The sequence below is a fragment of the Phacochoerus africanus genome, chromosome 14 (assembly GCF_016906955.1).
Source record: "Phacochoerus africanus isolate WHEZ1 chromosome 14, ROS_Pafr_v1, whole genome shotgun sequence".
NCBI classification, from domain to species: domain Eukaryota; kingdom Metazoa; phylum Chordata; class Mammalia; order Artiodactyla; family Suidae; genus Phacochoerus; species Phacochoerus africanus.
This window is the reverse complement of record NC_062557.1, coordinates 16,139,722-16,164,563: the sequence shown is the minus strand read 5'-3', so window position 1 is coordinate 16,164,563 and position 24,842 is coordinate 16,139,722. Positions and strand designations below refer to the sequence as shown.

The 24,842-nt window shown below is 47.5% G+C and overlaps 1 protein-coding gene and 1 long non-coding RNA gene across 3 annotated transcripts in view; one reads left to right on the top strand and one right to left on the bottom strand.

The window, feature by feature from the left end:
- LOC125114602 (uncharacterized) overlaps positions 1 to 22,083 on the top strand; it is a 29,262-nt gene extending 7,179 nt beyond the window's left edge. The window contains exons 1-3 of one of the 2 annotated variants that reach the window (XR_007131860.1): positions 3,556 to 3,750; positions 17,319 to 17,460; positions 21,659 to 22,083. This is a non-coding gene — a long non-coding RNA (uncharacterized LOC125114602). Of the gene's footprint in view, positions 1 to 3,555; positions 3,751 to 17,318; positions 17,461 to 21,658 lie in introns of those variants that run through there. The other variant, XR_007131859.1, reaches the window with a different exon arrangement.
- The window catches only part of MARCHF10 (membrane associated ring-CH-type finger 10), a 77,026-nt gene that overhangs the window by 9,571 nt on the left and 42,613 nt on the right, over positions 1 to 24,842 (bottom strand). Inside the window, exons 5-7 of the mRNA XM_047757974.1 lie at positions 17,164 to 18,583; positions 11,555 to 11,721; positions 9,156 to 9,265 (exon numbers count right to left, since the gene is read on the bottom strand). Coding sequence (XP_047613930.1) covers positions 9,156 to 9,265; positions 11,555 to 11,721; positions 17,164 to 18,583 — 1,697 coding nt within the window. The remainder of the gene's footprint in view (positions 1 to 9,155; positions 9,266 to 11,554; positions 11,722 to 17,163; positions 18,584 to 24,842) is intronic.

Below are 24,842 nucleotides of genomic sequence, written 5' to 3'. Positions count from 1 at the left end.
TGCCAATCCCAAACCCCCAGTCCTTCCCTCCCACCCCCCACCCCAGCCCCACCCTTCGGGGACCATAAGTTTTTGTGAGTCTGTTTCTGTTCTGCTAATAATTTCATTTGTCTCCTTTTTTTTTTTTTTTTTAGATTTTACATATAGGTGATATCATATGATGTTTGTCTTTCACTGTCTGACTTCACTTAGTATGATAGTTTCTAGATCCACCCATGTTGCTGCAAATGGCATTATTTCGTTTTTTATGGTTGAGTAATATTCCATTGTATGTATCTACCACATCTTCTTTATCTGTTCCTCTGTCAATGGACATTGAGGTTGCTTCTGTGTCTTAGCTATTGTAAACAGTGCTTCAGTGAACACTGGAGTACACGTATCTTTTTGAATTATGGTTTTCTCTGGATATATGCCCAGGAGTGGGATTGTTGGATGGTATGGTAGTTCTATTTTTGGTGTTTTGAGGAACCTCCATGCTGTTTTCCATAGTGGTTGCACCAGTGTACTTCCCACCAACAGTGTAGGAGGGTACCCTTTTCTTCACACCCTCTCCAGCATTTATTATTTGTGGACTTTTTGATGATGGCTATTCTGGCTGGTGTAAGGTGGTACCTCATAGTAGTTTTGATTTGCGTTTCTCAAATCATTAGTGATGTTAAACATTTTTTCATATGTTTTTTGGCCATCAGTATGGGTTCTTTGGCGCAATGTCTATTTAGATCTTCTGCCCTTTTTTTTTTTTTTTGTCTTTTTGCTATTTCTTTGGGCCGCTCCCTTGGCATATGGAGGTTCCCAGGGCTAGGGGTCGAATCGGAGCTGTAGCCACCGGCCTACGCCAGAGCCACAGCAACGCAGGATCCGAGCCGCGTCTGCAACCTACACCACAGCTCACGGCAACGCCGGATCGTTAACCCACTGAGCAAGGGCAGGGACCGAACCCACAACCTCATGGTTCCTAGTAGGATTTGTTAACCTCTGCGCCACGACGGGAACTCCTTCTGCCCATTTTTTAATTGGATTGTTTTACTGCCTAGTAGAGGACACCTGGGAAAGCTTCATGCTCCCGGCCCAGTCCCAGGCTGTGGACATTTACTGAGTAGATACAATGCCATGGCCTTGAGCAGGGTGTTTGGGGAACGCTGCTGGGACCCCACCTTGTGATGTGGGAGAGAGCACCTCCTTCACAGACAGCTCCAAATACGAACTGGATGTGTGCAGGGCTGCGATGCAGTGGCAAAGGGGAAGAGAGAGACTGTGTGTGACATGGGGGTTGGTGTCTCTGATGGTCCTCAAAGGACGGAAGGGACTTTGGTAGGTGGCTGTGAGCGCCTTCAGGGTTTCAGACAGAGGCACTGAATGCTGGCAAACACGGAGGGCAGGGCATAGCTTGGGCAAAACTCTGCTCACTGGTGTGGCTGGAGTATATGGGGAGGATGTTTTGAATGTTTAAAAAATCTTGGCATGGGCTGGGGAGGTGGGGAGGTGGGACCACATCAGGCAGCACCCAGGGGTTTGGACGTCATGCTGGTGTGTGTGTGTGAGCAGCTGCTGGCCTCTGAGTAGTTGTGTCTTAGGAAGCAGATTCGTCTGTCAGAGGACCTGGGACACAGGTGCCATGCGGGGAGAGCTTGACTGTCCGAGATCACTCGTTTGCCCAGAGAAAGGGCCTCAGGCCTTAGGTCTGGATGTTTCTCCTTTTACAACTGGGCTTAACGATGGTCTCACCTAAGGGCTCCCTGACTCCGCACCTGCCCTGGCTGCTCGGTATCATTTAACCCCCAGAGAGTGGGTGCCGCCAGGGCCTCGGATGGCCCTGTGAACCTTGGACCCTTCGTTCGTGCTCTTCCTCACGTGGTCCATTGCCTTGTTTTTGTGCCTCTGTTCTGAATGCGCCTCTGCCACTGTCCTTCTTTCTAAGGATCTGTCCACAAACTTCCTTTACAGCTGCCACGACGTCGCTGCCTTGCGGAAGGTCCCTGGTTCTCCTCATGGGCTCCACTCATTCCTTTCCTCCTCACTCCTGAGCCTTCGCGGTGATTCTGCGCACTGAATCTCGCACTTGTTAAGGTTTTCGCTTTTTCTCTGTGGGTGGGTGGTGCTGTGTTTTTCTCTCTGGTGCTGAGAACACAGGGGGGTTCCGAGGGAGGGACTGGCCGTGTGGCCCCTGTCCTCGACAGTCTGTCCTGCAGAGCTTCGTCTCATGGACCCGCATTGACCTCCAATAAGTTCCTCGCTGCCTGCTGCTTTATTCCCCCATCTGTCCTGTGTCAGATCTTCAGGGTGGGGGGAATCAGGGATGGGCCAGACGGTGCTCAGGAAGCCCCCGAGGACTGAAATCCCCGGCAGGGGGCATGGTCCTTCCATCACCCTTGGGAAGGGTTGGAACCCTTTCCCAGGATGACCGAAGCACGGACTTGACACCGTGGCCCCCTCAGTGCCTCTTCCTTTCTCCCTTGGTGGCCCAAGGCTCTTCATGGGCCCATGACCCTGTTCCCATCTGGTCAAGGGCGGCTGAGGAAACTGGCTTAGAACACACCTCTTCCAGGACAAAACAGCTGTCAGAAAAGGTGCCCAACTTGAACAAAGATCCACATGCTCTTCCTTCTGCATTGGAGCCAGCTCCGGATCTAGGTGACCGCTGGCCCCAAGGTCACTGCTCAGTGGCCCCTCAGCCAACCTATGGACCCATCTTTAAATGTTCCAGGTTCTGGTCAACCTGGAACATTTAGCCTCCACTTTTTAGCCTTTCTCTTCTGACCTTGGTCTGGAACAGGCAGAGAGGAAGTTGCTTGTTTCTACTTATTTTCTGTTTTAATGGCTTCCTTCTCCCTTCCTCATAAGTCGGTGCCTCTTTGCATCTCTCTCAGGAGCCACGGCCTCTGGGAAGCCTTCCCAGCCTACCTACTGTTAGCTCCTCCACACAAAGGGAGGTGCAGCAGCCTCCTGTGAGTTGCCCATGGTTCTTTCCCAGCTCTCCCTTCGCCTGTGAGCCTCTCTGCTCATAGACACGCCGATGCATAATGGCAAATCAATCAGCTAGAAAATGGCTTGGAACGATCAGGTTTGTCAAAGCATTCAGGGAAATCATTTACTTTTTATGACTCAGTAAGACCCGGAGGCATGCAGATGGGGAAATATCCACTAATGTTTTCTGCAGATAATTTAAAAAGCCACTTCCAGCCGATTGTGTCCCTTCTCTGGTCTGTGGGAGGGAACCGTCACTTGGTGCCACCAGTCTCCCTGGCCGGCTCCCTTAGGCGTGCCCTTCACAGAGCCTGCTATGCAGACAAAAGGGCTGAGCTGCCCAATCAGTGCAGACGTTTCGTAGACAACTCAGAGTGATGCCTTATGTTCTAAGCCACAAGTGGGAGGGACTTGTTATCAGAAGAGTTCCTTCCATCCAGGGTGTTTGTGCCGCAAGGGTAGGAGGAGCTAGCTTTTGGAGCGTTGTTTATTGGCTGCTTCGGACCCGCCCCTCCCCTGACCCAATCACATCGCCTTTTGCAGCACAGGGAGCGGAGGTGGGGGTGAGGGTGGGGAATGGGAGGGCGGAAGAAGCCGTGGATGGGAGCTGCCGCGCGCTCAGCCCACCTGTCCGACCTTTTCTTTCTTTTCTCCTGTCCCCTCCCCTCCAACCGCCTTCACTTTGCTAACATTCCTTTGGGCCAAGAGATGTGAGACACATGGAAAGTCTCAACATAATCTGCTGAAGAAATGGACAGCCTGGCGAACGTTCTAGCATGGCTTCAGGTAGTTCCTGGGACCTTCCCAGGTGCGAGGGTGATTGGCCTCTAGCCAGCCCATCAGAGCTCCTACTGCAGCCGGGGGAAGCTGGTAACGAGATTTGACCTTACGGGGCCCTATGGGAACCACCCAACATCTAAAGGGTGGAGGGATGTGGGATTTCAATGCCGTCTTAGAGGCCCCCGGCAGATTCACGCTGCCCAACTCAGGTGCATTGAAGCCAATCAGGAAAACGTACGTTAATCCAAGCCTTCCACACTCTTGAAAACCCCTGACAGTGCGGACTGGGCACCTAATGGGCGTGCCCACCATCTGTGGTCAGATGCCCAGGGAGGTATCTGTCTCCTTCGTGGCTCAAGGCTCACTCCTCTTTTTCCTCCTCGGTCTTAAATGTTGGTTTCATGGAAGTGTTTCTCTGGTCCGGAGAGTGGGTCAGGCTTCTCTGCCGCTGTTCCTGCAGCTGCCCCCGCTCCCTCGCCCTGATCCCCTGGACACCAGGGTCATTGCCGGCTTTCCCATTAGGAGTCAGCAGCAGTGTTGGTCTTGGCGTTGTGGTATCTCTCAGCACAGTCTCTGACATGGGCATTCAACACGTGTTTTAACAGTTAATGCGTTAAAACTTTTATGTTATGGGATTTTGCCACTTAAAAATTGATCCCTGGTCCCATCCCAGGCCTATTAAATCAGAATCTCTGAGGCCAGGCCAGGACATCTGTATTTTAATGGGGGGGGGGGTTGGGGTGGAAGACATGGCTAAATTTTAATTTCAATTATGGGAGGTTTTTGTGTGTTTGTAATTAAAATTTTTTTTTTAATTTATTTTTTTCTTTTTAGGGCTGCACCTGCAGCATGTGGACATTCCAGGCTAGGGGTCGAATTGGAGCTGTAGCTGCTGGCCTATGCCACAGTTGCTGCAAGACCAGATGGAGCTGCATCTGCAACCTCCACCACAGCTGATGGCAATGCTGGATCCTTAAGCCACTGAGCGAGGCCAAGAACTGAACCTGCATCCTTATGGATACTAGTTGGATTCTTAACCTGCTGAGCCACAATGGGAACGCCTGTGATTTTTAAAATTAAGTAAAAGCAAAAATAAATAAGTAAATCTAAATGGGAAAAATGCACAAGAAAAAAAGTGAGTGAGTTAGCTAGCTAGTTAGTTGTTGAGGTCAATTGTGAGCCAGACAGAACTGAAGCTAGGCTTCTTCTGGTTTTGACCCCTTCTTTGTATGTGTCTATTTTTGGCATCAGCCACTCCACTTCTCAAGAGGGGAACTCGTTTGCTAAGGAGTGAACACCACTGAGGGCTGGTGAGGAGGGCCCAGAGGAGCCAAGCTTTGGGGGTTCTGGGGAAACCCTGGACCTCAGAGCAGAGGTGTGGCCCTCAACTCCCCGACCAGGCTGAGGGGTCTCCCACCCAGGGAGCAGCCGACACTGTATTTCCCAGTATCTTTGCGCTAAATCTTGGTTATTCCAGTCTTTGTCTGTGGAGAGTTTCTGAACTTGTCTGAGTCACACTTCCTGGGTGTCTCAAGTTTAACTGAGACTGTTAGCAAACAGACACTCTGAAATTCACTGCGGGCTGTCGGAACAGCCAGGACTGCTGTGAAATGTGAGCCCTCGACCGCTTTCCAGCAGCAGATAAGTATCCCACGGTGGTTCTTCGGACCTTTGTCTCCCACCAGGGTGGGTCTGTCGATCTGGTTTCTCCCTGTGATTATAATGAAGGGCAGTTTCAAAAGGCTCTGATGGGCTGTCAAGTTCTCACCGAAACTAATTTAAACTCTTCACTGCTTCTGTGTAGCGTAATTACTGTGCTGGATATATTTTCCATTTTCCCCTCCAGATCCGCTTTCCACCCTGCTCTGCGGCTGAGAGGCTGATCTCAGTGGATTGCCTTAACTAGGTCCCCTCGTCCTCTGGCTCCCCGTTGAGTTCAGCCAATGAGAGGCCCTGGCGGGAGTCCAGAGGGCGGGAGGAGAGAGCGGCTGGGCTAATTATTCCCCTGTTCCCTCTCTGCTGGGCAGTGGTGTGGCCTTGGCAGCTTTCCCCTACTGAAGGTCACAGGCCAGTGGTCACCCTCTTCTATAGCTACAGCCCTCTTTGTGTGTGTGTGTGTATTATTCAGTGAATTTTATTACATTTATAGTTGTACAACGATCATCACAACCCAATTTTACAGCATTTCTATCCCAACCCCCAGCACGTCCCCTGAACCCCCAACCTGTCTCATTTGGAAGCTGTAAGTTTTTCAAAGTCTGTGAGTCAGTATCTGTTCTGCAAAGAAGTGCATCGTGTCTTTTTTTAGATTCCACATGTAAGTGATAGCATTTGATGTTGGTGTCTCACTGTCTGACTGACTTCACTTAGCGTGATAATTTCTAGGTCCATCCATGTTGCTGCAAATGCTGTTCTTTCCTTTTAATGGCTGACTAATATTCCATTGTGTATATGTACCACATCTTCTTGATCCACTCCTCTGCTGATGGACATTTAGGTTGTTTCCATGTCTTGGCTACTCTTTAGAGAGCTGCAATGAACGTAGGTGTATGTGTATCTTTTCGAGTCATGGTTTTCTCTTGATAGATGCCCAGAAGTGGGGCTATAGCCCTCTTGATGCTGGTAACTGCCCTTCCCCTTGTCATTCCAGGCCTCAAAGTGGTCAGTTACGGGTTCCAGGATGCTTAGTCATCTGGACTGGTTCCTTGGTGGTTTTTTGCTGTGCCCACATTTTGGCACTTCATTCAGTTCTCATCACTCACCCCTTCTGTGCGTGCTGCCATCTTTTTCCTGCCTGGACCTGGCTGGCACAATTATTTATATTCATAGTTCTTTTTACAGTGTGCTCATAGCCCATTCTCTTTGCTGGTAGGATGCGTTGAGGCCAAGGGTATGACCCCTGTGTGGGCCAGTCAGCTGTGCTTGGCGATGGATTTTAGCATGGCCCTGGTACGCTTCGCTTTCTCCCTTGTGTCTGAGAGGTTGGGCATCTCTGGGCTGTATATGGCAATTCGCATTTACTGAGGGTCTTCTCTGCTCAGGCACTGCCTTAGATGATGGACTCGGGTCTTTTCCTACATCCAGTTCTGCAAGGTAGGAATGATCACCTCTCACTTCCTGCAGATGAGAGAACTGAGATCCAGAGCAGTTGTGTAGTTTCCACAAGGTCACACGCCACTTTGGGGATAGGAAGAGGATTTAGGTTCACATGTTGGTCAAGGCTGGTGTGGTTTTCTTTTGGTGAGGTGGGCTGCTTCAGGCTATGAGTGTGCCAAGGTTTTAGTACAGCTGGAAACATTTGCCATTAGCAAGTCAATTCTACAAGTACCACTGGTAAGTTAAAAGTATACAGTGGCAGCAGCAGCTTTGCAGGGGGCGGGGGAACAAGGTGGAAATGCTTGTCTGGTAAAGACCCCCACTGGCTTTCCCCTGGGCTGTATAGAGGTTGTGATGCCTGCGGGCCATTAGCATGGGATTTGGTAACTGGCCTGGACTTGTCTGTACTCGGGAAGTCCCGCAGGCTCCACGGCCAGTCTTTGAAAGGACCGTGTAGAACCTGCCTGCATCTGGCTGGCACCTTGACCTCAGGCGCTCAGAGGGCCTGCTTCCTTTCAATTGTTCGCATTTCTCATCTCAGATCTCAGGGCCTGGGGATTATGACTGAGTGATTTGAGTCCCTCAGGCCTCAAAATACTGAACTGTTTTCTCAGGAAATTCGCTTTTTTCTTCTTTTTGCTCCCCCTCCCTCCCCTCAACTTCCTGATGCCCAGTCTCTTCGAGGCTGGGGTGGCTAGTACATCACATGGATTGGGTGCACTCTTCAAATCTCCACTCTTCTCTCCATATATCTATTTCTGTCCAGCAGCCTTAGAATTTTTATAAGGTAGCTACAGGATTTAACCAGACTCATGGGCATGATTTTGACTCGCTGTGGTTTTTGCAAAAAAATGGTCTGGCTGCAGGTGAATGATCTGAAAGCCAAAGTGACTCCTCTGAAGAGTGACATTTTAGTTGCTAACAATGATTTGATAATTTTTAAATTATGTGCTTTATAGTCATGGTTATTAATCATTTTTTTCTAATTGCCTTATGAGGGAGCTCAGTCCTGAATTATAATGGTAATGATGGGCTATTTTCATTTGATAAATATTTATTGATGGTCCTTTCCTGCTTATTATGTGCAAGGCACCTTCTAGATCAGCACCACCGCAGAGATTACGGTGTGAGCCATCAATGCAAAAGCCTATATGGAATGCGAAAATTTCTAGGAGCCACACTAAAGAAGTAAAAGAAACTGGTGAAATTAATTTTAATAGTATATTTTAATATGATATGATATGTTTTAAATATTATCACTTCAACATAGAATTACATCAATTAATATAAATTAATACATTTTATATAATTATTATAAAATTATTTGATATTTTACCTTTCTTTTAGTGAGTCTTGCTTTTTTTTTTTTTTTTTTTTGCTTTTTAGGGGTGCACCCTTGGCACATGGAAGTTCCCAGGCTAGGGGTTGAGTCAGAGCTACACGGCCGGCCTGTACCACAACCACAGCAATTCAGGATCCAAGCCACATCTGTGACCTACACCACAGCTCACTACAATGTTGGATGCCCGACCCACTGAGCGAGGCCAGGGATTGAACCCACATCCTCAAGGATGCTAGTTGGATTTGTTTCCACTGTGCTACAATGGGGACTCCTAGCGAGCCTTGGAAATGCAGCGTGTAACGCTTAAACAGAACATCCTGACCGGAAGTAACCCTTGTTCATTAGCTACACGTGGCTTGTGGCTTCCATGTTGGGCAGTGCCATTCTAAATAAAAGACTGTCTAAGAATTTGGACAATGAACTATAATCCTGGGCCCAAAGCACTTTGCTACCTAAGGTTAACTAACTCTTTCACAGTATTAGACCGCAATCCCAGTGCCCCAGGAGAGTTAATTCATGAGGTGGCTAAAAAGCACACAGGAGGCGCTTAGTATGTGTTTTTTAACCTTGAGCAAAGCAGTTCCTTATTACCCCAGAGTTACTTGATTTTTAAATTGAGGACCATTTTGTCCAAGGTTCTGATTGTTTTTCCCCTTGTTGCTACTAAACTTAAATTATTTGAGCAAACGTGGGCCTGGAGCTTGCCAGACTGTTCCTATCTCTGTGTGTCCAAGTCAGCTACTCCAGCTTCCTACTCTGTCTCTGGCAGCAGTGGGACCTCAACCTGGGGCAACCAAGTCTTCCAACCTTTGAGTAACCGACCTTCTCAGAGAAGTGAGCTAAATTAGGACACTTGTGGACTCACCTGCACAGGGCTTCTGCATCCCTTATATCAGGGAAAGAGCTTCTTCCTGCCTTGACCCTCTACTCAAGTTTAGCCAGCAGAGCCAGAGTGGCTGTGGGGGGCTCTTACCCGGGACTGCTGGTGCTTCTGGTAGAACTCGGTCACGTTAAAATCATCCAGGTCGACCAGCAGGCCTTGCTTACACATCTCACAGGTCTTCACAGCGCCAAGATCTGCTCCTTAAACAGAAAAATTTTGTTACATATAACCCTGGGTCTTTTGGTATTGACATTCTGAGGGCAAATTTATGTGTTAGGAATCCTGAGCTTCAGTGACTTTTTGTTTGTTTGTTTGTTTTCTTGAACTCCTTATATCCAATAGTCACAGTTTAGCCTTTTTTTTTTTACAGTAGCCTTGCTCATGGCATCTGATCAGTGACCTTCTTTTTAAAGTCAGCCATCTTCTGTAGAAAGTGACCTTGAATCTGAGATCCAAAAATTCTCCTTTGCCATCATTGTCATTATTATGCAAGTTTCCTATAAGTGAAATTCCTATGACTTTTCAATAACGCTCTCACTTTCTGTTTAAATATGTTGATTCATGAAATTGGAATCACTGTGTAGAGGCTGAGAGTCTGTAACACAAGTGTTTGGCAGAAGAGTGACTGTTGGGTCTACGGTACTGTTTTTTTTTTTTCTGGTGTACCTTACCCAGGTCCAAGCAAATACATTAGTAAGGACCAAACTAGGATGGCAGGAGCTATCTTCCATCTATGGCTTAAAAATCTGCCTTTACCCCCGCTCAGGTGACTTCCCACCTGAAAAAGTGAGGGACCCTGGGGACCATGTGTAGGCACTAGTACAGCACCTGAACCGGAGCTCAGCCTCGTTTGGGAAAAGAAACAGGAGAAAGCTTCCTCTGTTGGGGTGTGTGTGTGTGTGTGTGTGTGTGTGTGTGTTTACATGTCTAGATCAGCCTTTTTTTTCCTTCTGCTTATCCTATTCCCTGGTACAAAAGTGGAAGATGCAGATCTTTGGCCCTTGTGTCTCAGCAAACGTGATGTCCTGTATCTTCTCCCCTTGGTGCTGCCTTTTGGCAAATGGTGTGCTGGTGTTTGTTTCATGCATTAACAAACAGAACTAATCGGTTATTTGATTTGGTAAAGGTAGGGTCTGTGCAATTTTATACCCCAGTTCTACTTTTCCCCACGGGGGATACCAAGAAGTAGGAAATCGTAGAGAATTACAAAGGACAAGGATGAACAGTAATCTTTCATCTGAATTTGGTTTTTAAAGCATCATTCTGTCATACTTTAGTCTAGGGACTATCCTCTAATCTAATCCTGTGGAACACACCCAGGCCAGCTTGGGCATTTACAAACATTTAGCAGGACTTTCATCACACATCTCATGAGTAATCTTTTCTGTGCTCAATGTTTAATTGGCCTAAATTTCTAGTGCTTTATCTAGGGATAAAGCATCGCATGGCCGAGTCATTAGCGGCAGAGATGCACTTGTTCTTGGCTTTCTGAAGGGCCACGTGCTCTGCTTACGAGGTGCATTTGAGCAACTCAGGCAGCAGTCATGCCTACATTCTTGTGCAGAGGTGGAGAAAGGGCCACGGCCACACCCCATGGGGACAGCGTCAATTTCCAGGGTTGTCTGGCACAATGATAACCAAGAAGGGAAGCATGGAGGCGGAGGGGAACAGTGTCTGGTTCTGGGGTTAAAAGTTTTCAGAGAGGGGAATCTGAGAGACACAGCAGGTCTTTTTGGAGAGAATTGTTCTTTGCACTGGTGTTCTGTGTTTTGTTTTGTTTTGTTTGTTCAAGTTGCTCAAAACCATGTTTTAAAGAAACCTCCTGTTCTCTGCCAAGAAGACTACAGCCGACCTACTGACCGTAGCTATATTTAGGTTATAATGTCCCTGGGGAGTTGAGAATGGGCTTCACACCCAGTTACAAGATCTGTTAAAGACACAGCTGACAAAAGGAGTGCAATGGGAATCTCTTTATCTAATATGGTTCTAGAAAAATTAGATCAGTGCTCTTTTCCTAGTTCCGCTGCAAAAAAGCAGCTTGGCTCAGTTTTTATGGGACACCCCCCGACAAACACACACCTCCCTCTCCCACCAGTAAAAGGAAGCAGGACGGGTGTTGCTGGGTGTCCACGAGCTGGCGTGGCCACTGTGTGCTTGCCGAGGCCCCACCACTGACTCATTTCTAGTTTCCTTCCTGCCGGGAGGCAATCTTAGCATCTCTGCATGGGCCTCGAGCAGGGTTAGAATTGCATAGCAGATTCCAGGATTCTCCTCCTGCAATTTGGAAAAAAAAAAAAAAAAAATCCATTTCCCTCCCATAACTTGCAGACAGTGTTTCGCCTTGCTCCGGTCCGTCGTGAGCAAGAGTCCTGGGTTGGGCGGCCACGCGTCCCCTGAGCAAGCTGTCGTTAAGGCCCCGAGTCCCGGCTGCGGCGCCTCCTGGTAATGATAGGCCGCCACACGCGTGCCACTCCGCCCTGCCCGCCTACCTGATGTTATTTTCACTTTCAGCCATTTTTTCAGGCACTCTTGATGGACGAACTGCAGGCTTCCCACACAGCCGCAGGGCGCCAGCAGGGGGTTGGTGGGGGAGCCCCCGGCCATCTGACAGATGCGGCACAAGTCTCCCTCCTCCTCGGAGTCCTCCTCCAGGAGACTAAACGGAAAACAAGCCCTCGTCACCAGGTTGGCAGAGTCCACATGTTGGCAGATTCCACAAATACCGCTTCCGGGAGCGTAAGTGGGTGGGGGGTGCGGTGGGGGGTGGGGGTGGCCGAGGAGGCAGTCCCCGCCCCCCACGGCCGATGGGGGCTCGCCCACCGCTCCCGCTGAGCCTGGGGAAGGTTCTGCCCGGTGTGATCGCTGATGATAGGGTTCTTTTTTTTAAGGCAAGAAATAGATTTATTAAGATAGGACACTCGTGAGGGATGCAAGCGGGCAGGCAAAGAGGCTCTACCACCATAGGATTCTTAAACCGGGCTCCTCTACAGTGGTTGATCCGTGCGAGTAACCCGAGCCCGCATTCCTGTCCCACATCTAGAGGCTGCGAAAGGGCTATGGAGGGAAACTGAGCCCTCCTCCTGCCATGGCCACGGTGACGAAGTTGTCGCGGCGGTGTGTTGGTGTGTGGGCTCTGTGGGCAGTGGGCTGGGGTTGCAGGCTTCGCCTCTAAAACTGGTGAGTTTGATGACTTTGGACAATTACTTAAGCTTCCCAGGTCTCTGTGTCCTCACGGGTCAAAGCCATGGAGATGATCTTACTAATGCTACACACCCCACAGGGTTCAGGGCAGCCTGGAGGTGAGGATGAGAGGGAGTTTGTTCTGCAAATGATCAAGTGCGTCTAGAGTTTAGTCAAGTGCACTGGAGACCCCTCAGCAGACGTTGGCTGGGACGAATGATGAGCTGGTGAACCTGGACCTGAGCTCACCAGTAACTCAACCCTGTCAATAAATTATGCCCACATTCTGGAATATACGCTGCCAGAATGTGATGAAGATGGAATCAACAAAAATGTAATCAAACACATTTGTATTTATTTTTTATTTTATTTTTATTAAAAAAAATTTTTTTTTCGTCTTTTTAGGGCCACACCTGAAGCCACATATGGAAGTCCCCAGGCTAAGGGTCAGATGGGAGCTGTGGTTGCCCACCTATACCACAGCCACAGCAACACCAGATCCGAGTTGCATCTGCGACCTATACCGCAGCTCACAGGAACGCCGTATCTAAGGGATCGAACCCACGTCCTCATGGATACTAGTCAGGTTCCTTACTACGAAGCCATGATGGGAGCTCCCGTATTTGTGTTTATTAAATGGTGAGGCAAGAATAGCTTATGGATGTTCCTGTAGGGAGGCTTGGAGAAGCCTAAGGCTAATTTTTTTGTTGTTTAGAATCCTCGTGTGACTAGGGACTCTCTGGTCAAGGCAAAGAAACCGGCTGGAGACTAAACTTGAAGGAGAGGAAGAGACGGACACTGCTCAGTTTCTTAAGGGAATCTTCTTCTCCAAGAAAGGGAAGTTCAATGAAAAGGAACAGAATCATCCTTTCTCATTATGGGCACAAACCAAAGAAGAGCTCTGCTATGTTTATCAAAGAAAGACAGTATCTCCAAGATGTCAGTTCTCTCCCTAAAAATCTGTGGATTCAGTGCAGTTTCAATGAAAATCCCAACAATGTGATTCTTAAATGTATATAGTTCAGGACCCTTAAGGAACAGAGTAGGGAGAGAGACTTTGCGCCACTAGTTATCAAAATTTAAAAAGCTGCAGTCATTGAGATGTGGTACCAGATTAGGGAAAACCAAAAATGACCAATAGGACAGAATAGAGAGCCCTGAACAGATTTACACACTTCTTATTTTTGCTTTTTTTTTTTTTTAGGGCCACACCCGAAGCAGATGGAAGTTCCCAGGCTAGGGGTTGAATCAGAGCTGTAGCTGCCGGCCTACACCACAACCACAGCAATTCAGGATCCGAGCTCCAGTCTGCAGCCTACGCCACAGCTCATGGCAACGCTGGATCCTTAACCCACTGAGTGAGGCCAGGGATCGAACCCGCGTCCTCATGGATACTAGTTGGGTTTGTTAACTGCTGAGACATGAAGGGAACTGCATACACTTGGGCCTTATGACAGAGCAGGCTCTGCAGTTCAGCGGGAGAGAGATCCTGGGACAACTGGGTGATCACAAGGCCCACCTCACATCATATATAAACATCGCTTCACACTCAGGTCCAAAAGTCATTTCATGTTCAGTCCTAAGCCTACAAATTAAAACTGTAGAGATTTGGGAAGAAACTAGAAAGAATGTCATAATGACCCCAGGTGAGCAAAGCAGTTCTTAATCAAGACAAGATGTGAATCACAAATCATAATCCATAAAGAAGATGGATACACTTGACTACATTAAAATTAAGAATTTATTTTCATTAAAAGCAGCAAGAGGAATTCCCAGGTTTAGGATCCGGTGTTGTCACTGCAGTGGCTTGGGTCACTGCTGTGGCCTGGGTTAAACCCCTGGCCTCAGAACATCCACATGCCACAGGCAAAAAAAAAAAAAAAAAAAAAGGCAAGAAGAAAGCAAACTATTAACTGGGAAAGGCTATTTTCCAATATTTCCCATAACTGTCAAAGGATCAGATTAGTAGCCAGAACATGTAAAGGGTCTTTGAAATAAAGGAAAAATATTCTAAAAGACAAATGGGCAGGAGACAGAGATAAGCATTTTATAGAAGAGGAAAGACAAAAGTTCATTTAAAAAACCAGCAAAATACCTAACCTCATTACTAGTCGTGAAAATGTAAGTTAGGGAGTTCCTGTCGTGGCTCCGTAGAAACAAATCTGACTAGTATCCATGAAGACGCAGGGTTGACCCCTCGCTCAGTGGGTTAAGGATCTGGCATTGCCATGAGCTGTGGTGTAGGTCACAGACATGACTTGGACCTTGCATTGCTGTGTGTGGCATACGCCCGCAGCTACAGCTCCAATTGGACCCCTACCCTCCACAGGCCGAGGGTTTGCCCCCCCCAAAGAAAAGACAGAAAATGTAAAATAAAGCCACAATATCATTTTACTCCCATCCAACTGGCAAAAATTCGAAAGACCAGTCAATACAGGTGCTGACAGGTACGTCCGCCAGTGTACTCTGCTGGTGAGTCCTTTGGCATTACTTGAATGGCGGAAGCCCTGCCATCTACCGGGCTGGCAGGTCACTCCTGCATAAATATGCTAAAGAGATTCCTCCCATGGGCATCAGGAGATGTTTGCAAGAGTGCCGGTGCAGCACTGTGTGCAGTCAAGGACCCAAATGTCCATTGGCAGGAGAAGGGCTAACTTATGGTAGATTCATATAATGGAATCGTCCATAGTGGTGGAAGCAAATGAAAGAAAGCCAACAAGTACCAACCAGGAGGCATCTGGCTAACAGAGTAAGGGGAGAGAGCCAGTCACAGAAGAACAGATATTCCATTTCTACAGAGTTCAAAAATAACAGGAAACATTTCTATGGGATTCAAAAATATACACAGTATGTTATTTAGGAGCGCATATACTCATGTGGTAAAACCATCAAGCAAACATCTTCCAACAATAATAAAGTAAAAAGCAAAGGAATGATAATTGCCATGTAAGAAGGGTTTCCAGCGGGGCGGGGGGGGGGGGGGCGGCTAGGAGGTTGGGAGGGAGGAGCTGAAGGAGAGATGAGGTGTCAGGGTGGGTGAGGGGCTCAGAGGCCCCAGGGATGTCCTCTTTGCTGGATGGTGGCACAGGGATGTCCACGTTGTGTTCTGTTTCTAAGTCTCTAGAGTGTATGTTATTGTATGTATTTAACTAATGACAGGAAAATTTTGAAGAGTGTAAGTGGCATTGAGAAATGGGCTTGAAATCTTAAAAACAAGGTATATTATAAGATAGGAAGCAATGTTTACTAAAAATTGCGTTTATATGCAAAGTTAAAAGATCGAAAACAAAGTTTAACAGTGCTTATCTCTGGATTACAGCGTTACTGGTGATTTTTCTTTTAAGTTTATTTTATTTTAGTCTTTTTAGGGCCACACCCATGGCATATGGAAATTCCCAGGCTAAGGGTTGAATCTGAGCTGCAGCTGCCAGCCTACGCCACAGCCACAGCCATGCCAGATCCAAGCCATGTCTGTGACCTACACTACAGCTCACAGCAATGCAGGATCCTTAACCCACTGATCAAGGCCAGGGATGGAACCTGCATACTCATGGGTACTAGTCAGGTTCATTACTGCTGAGCCATTACAGGGACTCCCTAAGTTTATATTTTTAATGATTCCTAAAATGAATATTTTTGAAATAATAAGAAAAGCATAAGGTTTATTGTATTTGGAAAAAAGAGTGCCTGATAAAGTACACAAATAGTAGCTGTTTAATGCATTACTATACCTAGAAGTGGGTGCATTTTCGAAAGAGATCATTGTTAGCCCAAAGGCATTTCTTTGGGGTGGTGGAAGTCCAGACCCCTGACAAGTGGGTTTGAAGATGTAATTTTGAGTGGGTGACGATGGATGGGTGTGAGACCTTTTGGCTCTTTATCTTGGGTTGGTCTTTTGGTAGTTTGATAAGGAAAAAAACAAAGCAAAACAAAACAAAACAAAACATGCTGCTAACCAGGAAGTTACTTCATTCCTGAAGTCAGGTAATAGATATAGAAGTGGGTTCCAAGTCCTATCTTTTCCTCCTTTTTGCATTCTAATTCACTGCCATGGAATTTTCCCACTGGCAAATGAATATCAGGAGGATAACTAACAGCCCAGGGCGCCATTCTAACACGAACAAAAGAGGGCTGGCATTCAATGAGTCACTTTCCAGATCCACGAGCCAGTATCAGGGCAAGGTCACACCTATCCTAAGGGAAGGGGTCGGATCCTGACTTGATGTTTAATGATGGTTTTAAAAAGCAACCCATTTCAGCGTTGTGAAATATTCCCACATCATCTCCCAGGAAAGGAACAGTTCAAAAAAAGATCTTTTTTTTTTTTTTTTCCCCCCTCTCTTTCTCTTGTATGAGAAAAGAGCACAGAAAATGGAAGCAGTGGTCACCCTTCAGAGAACTGAGGTAACTATGGTAACGGTTTGGGACCAGCCTCATGGTTTGGAAGATTCAAATTCTAGACCTGTTGGTTGGATTTGCACAGAGTCTCACGAGGGAGAGCTGGTGGACTTCAAGGGCTCAGTGGCTTGTCCTCTGGGGCTATAGCAACATTTTCCTAAAAAAAAGTCTTGGTTTCTCATTGCTGGGGAGAGGAGCAAGCCCTGGGTAGCAGTCAGAAGCCCTTCAATCGGGCAGACTCACCTTTGTTAAAGGCAACGTATTCAAGGAAAAAACACCTTGGGGGATACTAAAGAAATTGGACTGGAACACGGAACTTTTCTTTGTAGATGCATATATTTTAAAAGCAACCAAATACACAATTTTCTTCAAATAAGCAGTCATTGGAATGTCAAGAAAGGGCCTATCGGTGAGTTAAAATTCCTACGACTCTCTAAGGAAAGCCCTGCTTAGTTTGGCGTTAGAGAAATGGAGTTTAAAAACATACATGCGTATAGATATAATTATGAAACTTCCTCACCTTTCTTGTAATTTCTTGAGTTTCTCAGGGTCTGCCTTTATCTTAGTGGCTTCTTTTGCATCTCTGAAGCCAGAGCCCTCCCTTCTGCTCCTGTTGTCATTTTGGTTTGGGGAGTCCGACAATGCAAAGGAAGTGAAAGGTGTATTTTCTTGCAGGGACCCAGGCACGTGCAAGTGGCCTCGTAAGTTCTCTCTAGGCTGAGAGGAGCTGGAAGCCTCCACCAAGGATAAGCTGCTTTGAGGATCTAGTAAGGGATCTTGTGTACATGATGGAGCCTCCTGGGATTGGCTCGTTAAGGTAATATCTTCTGCTCCCCTGATGTCAAACTCATGTGCACTGTTTACTAGAAAAGAACTGTGGTTTTCAGCACTGGCAAATAGATTCCCATTTCTAATGGGGGACAGTGGTCGGCGAACATTAAACCTGGAGTGTCCTTCCAAGTCTGGACTGGGAACTAAGGTAGGTGACATTGACGGGTCTACTGGAGTATCATCTCTCAGAGCAGAATGCATGAATGATCCAGGAGTGGTATAGGAGGAGTTCACTGATGCTCTTGGAGCTATTGGTCTACCAGCAAGAAAACAGTCAAGAGAATTACTGGATTCATTTAAATAGGCTTGCCAATCTCTCTCATAATCATGGGTACCAAGTCTGTCTTCTGAAGATGTACCATCACTAAATACGTTTTCAGCATTGAGGTCATCATCCAGACTGGGCTGGGATTTGGCATCGCATGAGGGGAAGGTCTTTTTCTCATATTCCCCATCACTGCTGTCTTTCTCTTTAGCAGACCCCTCGTTGGGCTGCCCAGGGTCTTGGAAAATCCTTCGCTTGTTGGAAGGCTGCTCTGTCACTGGCTCCATGCTGTTGCTTATTCTTGATGAGTCATGACTGCACTCACTTCTTCTTATGGAATTAACTCTGTGACTTGCAAGACTGTCTTTGAAATTTTTATTTTTGGACTGGGTGGCCGAGGTCCCAAGAAATCTACTTCTCTTATGAATGGAAGGAGAACGGGGCAGGTGCATACCGGCCAACAGAAGTTCTTCCTCTACTTGGGTTTCCTCTTCGGTATCATCATTTTCTCCTCCAGGGTTTAAGGATAAAATGGAATAAAAATCTTCATCTCTGAACTGAAACGCCATTCTCCTCGTCCCTCCCAAGGCAGTGGTCATGGGTGGTGGCCCCAGGGACTCATTCAGCACTGGGGGACCACGTGCTCCTTGGAAGGTCTGGGGTGGGGCTGGATGTGGCTCATTCTGGGAAAGAGCACTCAGGTCTCCTTTCCTGGCTCTCTCGGGGGTGTTCTTGGTCACCGTCATTAGTTGCAAGGATGGGACTAAGTTTCTTCTCTCTCGAGGTGGCCTCTTGAGCTTGGTGTCACTTGCCCACATTAGGCCTTCTTGTTGAGCTACTGGATCTGCATTGAGAAGAGACAAGCTGGTCATTTTACTGTCAGCGCTCAGGGATGAAGGACATCTAACACCAAGGGTGAGAGTCCCTTAGAGCAGTAAACAAGCTCTGGAGCGGGAAATAGGCACGGTCACCATGGCAAGAGATACTAAAGGAGCAGAGTAGGGTTAGCTTTGTTTTACTGCCTACCAACTCGCTTTTGTGCATTTGTGGAGCTCAGGCTGGGGGAAAGGGGGTGGCCCTGAGGGATACAGAGCCTTTCTGCAGAAGCTTTGGGGGGACTGTCCAGCCGCATGTCGGTTAGGACTGATAATGGGTAAAAATCTCACAAATGATGGCTTTCATCCCAGTATTTATTGAGAAGGAAAACCAGCACTCCTGGATTGACATCTACAAAAGCCACAGTACTTTCTCATCCCAGTTCAGTCAATACACATTCAGGACACTCCTGCCTCCCGCACAGCTTTACAAAATCTTAGCAAACGTACAGTCTCCTTTGGCAGGTTGGGAGGAAGGCTCTAGAAGTGGGTGCCCAGTTAGATGGATGACCGTGGTTGCAGGTATTACTCAATGCAAATTAAAATCATGACCCTCTCATGAAATCATTATCTGCTCTTTGCCACTAGCCCCCAGTCAATTTGCAGCCTCGGGCTATAACAGTCTTCCTCTCCGTGGCCCCCTGCATCTAAAGTATGAGCAGAAGTGGAAAGAGGAGAGAGGTTAACTGCCCAAATGGGTAGGAATTCTTATTGGTGAAATCATTTGGTCAAAACTTGCCTTTTAAGAAAAAAAAAGGGGGGGGGATAAAAGAAAAAAAAGAAAGGGTGTTCCCATTGTGCCTCAGCAGGTTAAGAATCCGACTGGCACCCATGAGGATGCGGGTTTGATCCCTGGCCTCACTCACTGGGTTAAGGATCTGGTGTTGCTGCAAGCTGCGGGGTAGGTCACAGATGTGGCTCAGATCCTGAGTTGCTGTGGCTGTGGCATAGGCCGGAGGCTACAGCTCTGACTCAACCCCTAGCCTGGGAACTTCCATATGCTGCAGGTGCAGCCATAAAAAGAAAAAAAAAACTTGCCTTATAGAAATAATGAATGTGGGCTACTGAGGCCACCATACTAACTGTTACATACACGCATTGAGGCTCACAACCCTGGGGAGCAGGTGTCACAACCACCCCTCATCATAAGTGAGGACACTGAGGCTTAGGAAGTCACCTAACTTGCCCGAGATCATATTTCTAGTAAGTGACGGACTGAGTATTTGAACTCCAGTTTGCTTGATGCTGGAGTGTGTCTTCATAACCACTACCCTGCATTGCTCCTGAAGACACTGGCTGGACTAATAACGTCCTGGTGAAAACAAGAAATTTCATTCATTGTGTGTGTGTGTGTGTGTGTGCGCAAGTGCACACTGTAGAGGGTTTTTAACCCTCTCGGTGTGGCTAGGACCCTGAGCCTGATCCCACTTTTCTGTGTTCCCTCCTGCCGTCAGCCACCCCCCTCTGCTCTCCCGCAGGATCTGCTGAGGCACTGCTGTCCTTACCATTGGGTTTCTAAAGCAGGTCCCTGTATAGGGTGGACAGGACCCCACAGGTTCGGGAAGGCCTTGCCGCAACAGTGCGGGCAGGTGAAATGCTCATCTTCCTGGGGGCTGGGTCGATACGGACTCAGTTTAATCGAGGTGCCTCCCAGGGAGCAGTGGCTTGAGCCTCTTGTATTGAGCCTCTTTTTATTATTAACTGTATGGGACACTCGGGGACACAGGGAGAATCTTTACTCATCAGCTCCTCTAGAAACCAGTTAAGCTTTCCTATCAGGCACCTTGTGGGTTTTATAAACCCCAGCAAGAGAAGTAGCTGCAATTCCAGGATGTTCTGGGCATTTGCCTGTGGCCATGCGGGCATGGACAGGGCTGATTGCATTTTTCAGGAACAACTGTTACCATGTGACGATTTGAATTCTCCTGACAATTTTTTGGGGGGGAGGGGGGAGGAAAAGTAATATAGACAATTCGGAAGTACAGGCTTCGGTTGATTTTCAGTTGATTACTTTTGCTTTTTTTTTTTTTTTTTTTTTTTTTTTTTTTGCTTTTTAGGGCCACGCCAGTGGCGTACGGAGGTTCCCAGGCTAGGGGCTGAATCAGAGCCGTAGCTGCCAGCCTGCACCACAGCCACAGCAACGCAGGATCCAAGCCACGCCTGCGACCTACACCATAGCTCACGAAAACGCCAGATCCTTCACCCACAGAACAAAGCCAGGGATTGAACCTGTGACCTCATGGATGCTAGTTGGATTGTTAACTGCTGAGCCACGACGGGAACTCCTACTTTTCATCTTGAATTTGATGAAAGGCCTCAGGGATTAGCTAACAACTGCAGGAACCTGAATCTTCTGGTCGTGCCCCGAACACACAGAGCTGCCCCCCTGCCTTGAGTGCTGAGAAGTTCAGATTTTGGGAGACAGCTATCAGGCCAAAGAATCAGCTATAGTGGCTTCTGAAAATCAGAAACTAGAAATAACAGGAACCATGGTTTATTTCACAGAAGCCACCAAGCTGTCACCTGGTGACATGGCCTCGGGGGCAGGAGAAGTCACAGGCTAAGGGCTGCCCTTCAGCTCCTGTGGGTTCCTGAAACACCCCGGGGACTGCGTCTCCATCCTTCCTTGTCACAACAGCCTTCCTCTTCCAAATTCAGTCCCTGGTGTGTGTGTGTGTGTGTATCTCCTAGAGGTGGCAGACTGTGCCATTCTGTATTTATGCTATTTTAACCCTTTTTCTTATGTCTATATAATAGGGAGCAGGTTTCAAAGCCCTAGGCCTGTGAATAAAGCCCCAGTTTGGGGTGCCCAGGGTGTGCTATTCACAGACCAGGCCCTGCAAGGGCTCCAGCTGTGAGTGGAGTGCCTGCATTTCCAAGAGTCCAGCCAGGTGCAACTGAGCTCTAGGTGCCACGAGGTCAAACCAGAAAAAGCATCCCTCGGCCCTGAGACCCTGTCTTTGATCTAGACTTCCTCGTGGGCTTGGCCAGCGCTACCCTGGTTTCTGATAGCCATAGACTTTCTGTTTTTCTCTGTATAAAAGGAGTCGGTGTTCACTGTAGAAACTGGAAGATACAGAAGAGGATGAAGAAGAAGTAAAAATCACCCAATAGCCAGAACTCCGATGACCACTGCTACTGTTCTGGAATTCAGGGGTGGGGTGCAAACTCAAGGCCCTGGGCCATTCTCATCTTGCAATTTCATGTTGCCTCAGCATTTGGACACTGAGTTAAACTGCCTTTAGGTGGAGTATATCTCGCTGACCACAGGCCCCACAGCCGTGTTACATATTTCTCCTGCTGTACCTGCCAGTTCCCTGAAGACATTTGAATTTACAACCCAGGGCGCTCTTCTCTAGAAATATTGTTTTAAAAAACAAAATTGGGATATTTGGGCATAGACAACTTTATGTCCTGCTTCCCCCCCGCCCTTTTTTTTAATAGCTTCACCTGTGGCCTGTGGCAGTTCCTGGGCCAGGGATTGTATCTGAGCCACAGCTGTAACCTACGCTAAAGCTGTGGCAATGCCAGATCCTTTAAACCACTGCACCGGGCTGGGGATTGAACCCACACCTCCACAGCGACCTGACCACTATAGTTGGATTCTGAATCCACTGCCCCACAGCAGGAACTCCTAAACATTTTATTGTGAGTGTTATCTCCTGCCATTAATTATTCTTTAAGAACATGATAATAATTATATATAAGGGTACATTATATAAATGTATCATAGTTTGTTTAACTTTTCCTCTATTGTTGGGTATGTAGATTGCTTTGAGGTTTTGCTGCCACAGATTACATGGTGATAAATGTCCTTGCTCATGTCTCTTTGACTACACATTGTATTTGTTTGGAATAGATTTACAGGAGTGGACCTGCAAGGTCAAAAGATACGAGCTTTCTCAAGACGCTGATACATGTTGCCAAATTCCAGTTTGTACCAAGTTACCCTGCAGGTAGTATATGAAAGCTGTGTCCTCACAGCTGTGTCACCAGGAATGCATGCCAAGGGCTTGGCATAGCATCTGACATATCGGTGTCCAGAAATGCTATTAGTTTCACTACCAGTATTGAGCATTATTTTAAGTCTTAGCCAATATGGTGGGCCGAATTCATCTCATGTAAATGTACATTTATTACTGAGTGAGCTTGAACCTTCACCCCCCAAAAAAACTTTACTAACTGCCTTTATTTCTTCTTCTGTGAAATTGTCTGCTATGCCTCTGTCCAAGTTTTCCTATGAGGTCTTTCATGTTTTTCATATGGATTTGTAAGAGCTTTCTATACATTACCTCCCAAACATCTGGCTCCTAGTCCAATTTATGCAAACCACTTCGTTTTTATTTTTTTGCTTTTTAGAGCCACACCAGTGGCATATGGAAGTTCCCAGGCTAGGGGTTGAATCGGAACTATAGCTGCCAGCCTACAACACAGCCACAGCAATGCGGGATCTGAGCCCTGTCTGTGACCTACACTATAGCTCATGGCAACACTGGCTCCTTAACCCACTCAGTGAGGCCAGGGATTGAACCCTCATCCTCATGGACACTAGTCGGATTTGTTTCCACTGTGCCACAAAAGGAATTCCTAATGCAAACCACTTTAGAACATGAGAAAAAGAACTAAAGAGAGGGAATAATTGGGGGAAGATAAGGAGCCCTGGGGAAAACAGAAGATTGGGACACATTTTCTGTAAATCTTAAGATAACGGAAGGTGTCTTCTGGGTGCAGGTGGAGGCTTATATGAGCCTCATGGGTCTATGAATGTTTGATGTGTGGGGAACCTCACCTGTCAAATCGTGTTCTAGAAGATGACTGGGGACAGGTGGGGAGATGGCAGGAGAGAAGCTAACAGTGGTCGGGTGCCCACTGTACTCAAGTGCTGGGCAGAATGTTATTGCCTTTAGCTATCATCAAATGCGATGAGGTAGATTTCATTACCCTTATCGTAAGACCAGGGAACTGTAACCCCGACTGGCTACTGCCCACCTCCCCCGCTGGGAGGAGGAAGAGCTGGAGTCAGAAGTAAGTCTGCCCTTGCCGACGGGAGACATTAGGTCCCTGGGGGCCCATGGACATCTAGTTGCTGCAGGTTCACACATGCTCTGACTGCCCCTAACTTCAAGCCGTCCAAATACATGCTCTGTATTTACAGGTGTCCACCGCAGGATACATCCCATTTTAAAATAAAGGCTGCCGTGCTCCCTGGGTGGTAAGGAAGTTGATGCTCAGTGGCTTCCCCAAGGGGAAGAACAGGTCCTTGGCAAGGTTCGCTGTAGAGTGTCACTTTCCTCGAACGCCTAAGGGGACTCCTTAGGACCTGTTCCTCCTTCCCTCTGCCACCAAAGGAGAGGACAATGTCCTTAGCAGGCAGCATGGCATGGGCCTTAGGAGGAATGCTCAGGACTGGAGGAGGAGGTACCCGCCATACCAGCCACCAAACCAGTGTCTTGAAATAAAGCATCTATTCATTTTGATGTTCTTTCTCTTTTTCTTTTCTTTTCTTTCGTTTTCCTTCCTTCCTTCTCTCCCTCCTTCCGTTCTTTCTTTCCTTCCTTCCTTCCTTCCTTCCTTCTCCTTTCTTTCTTTCTTTCTTTCTTTCTTTCTTTCTTTCTTTCTTTCTTTCTTTCTTTCTTTCTTTCTTTCTTTCTTTCTTTCTTTCTTTTTCTTTCCCTCCCTCCCTCCTTCCTTCCTTCCTTCCTTTGTCTTTTTAGGGCCGTACCTGTGGCATATGGAGGTTCCCAGGCTAGGAATCCAATCAGAGCTGTAGCTAGCTGCCAGCCTACACCACAGCCACAGCAACACACGATCTGAGCAATGTCTGTGACCTACACCACAGCTCATGGCAACGCTGGACGCTTAACCCACTGAGCGAGGCCAGGGATCCAACCCATGTCCTCATGGATACTAGTCAGATTTGTTTCCACTGAGCCACGATGGGAACGCATTTCTTACATGTTAAGATCTTGATGCCTTGGATCAGAGGGGAGAAGATCTCTGCGGGAGGTGAGTAGTCTGCCGTCCGCAGAGCAGGTGGGAGATGGGTGGGAATTGTGGCCAAGTGAGGCATCCCCAGAGCTGGAGACAGCTTCTCCACCCCCTGCCCTGACCCCGACCCCATCACCTTCCCCCACCACCTAACCTCTTCTGAAGCCTAACCGCGAGCATCCCCTCAAGGCCACGCATAGTCACCCTTACACAGTAATGGAGAGAAACATTAAAAACTCC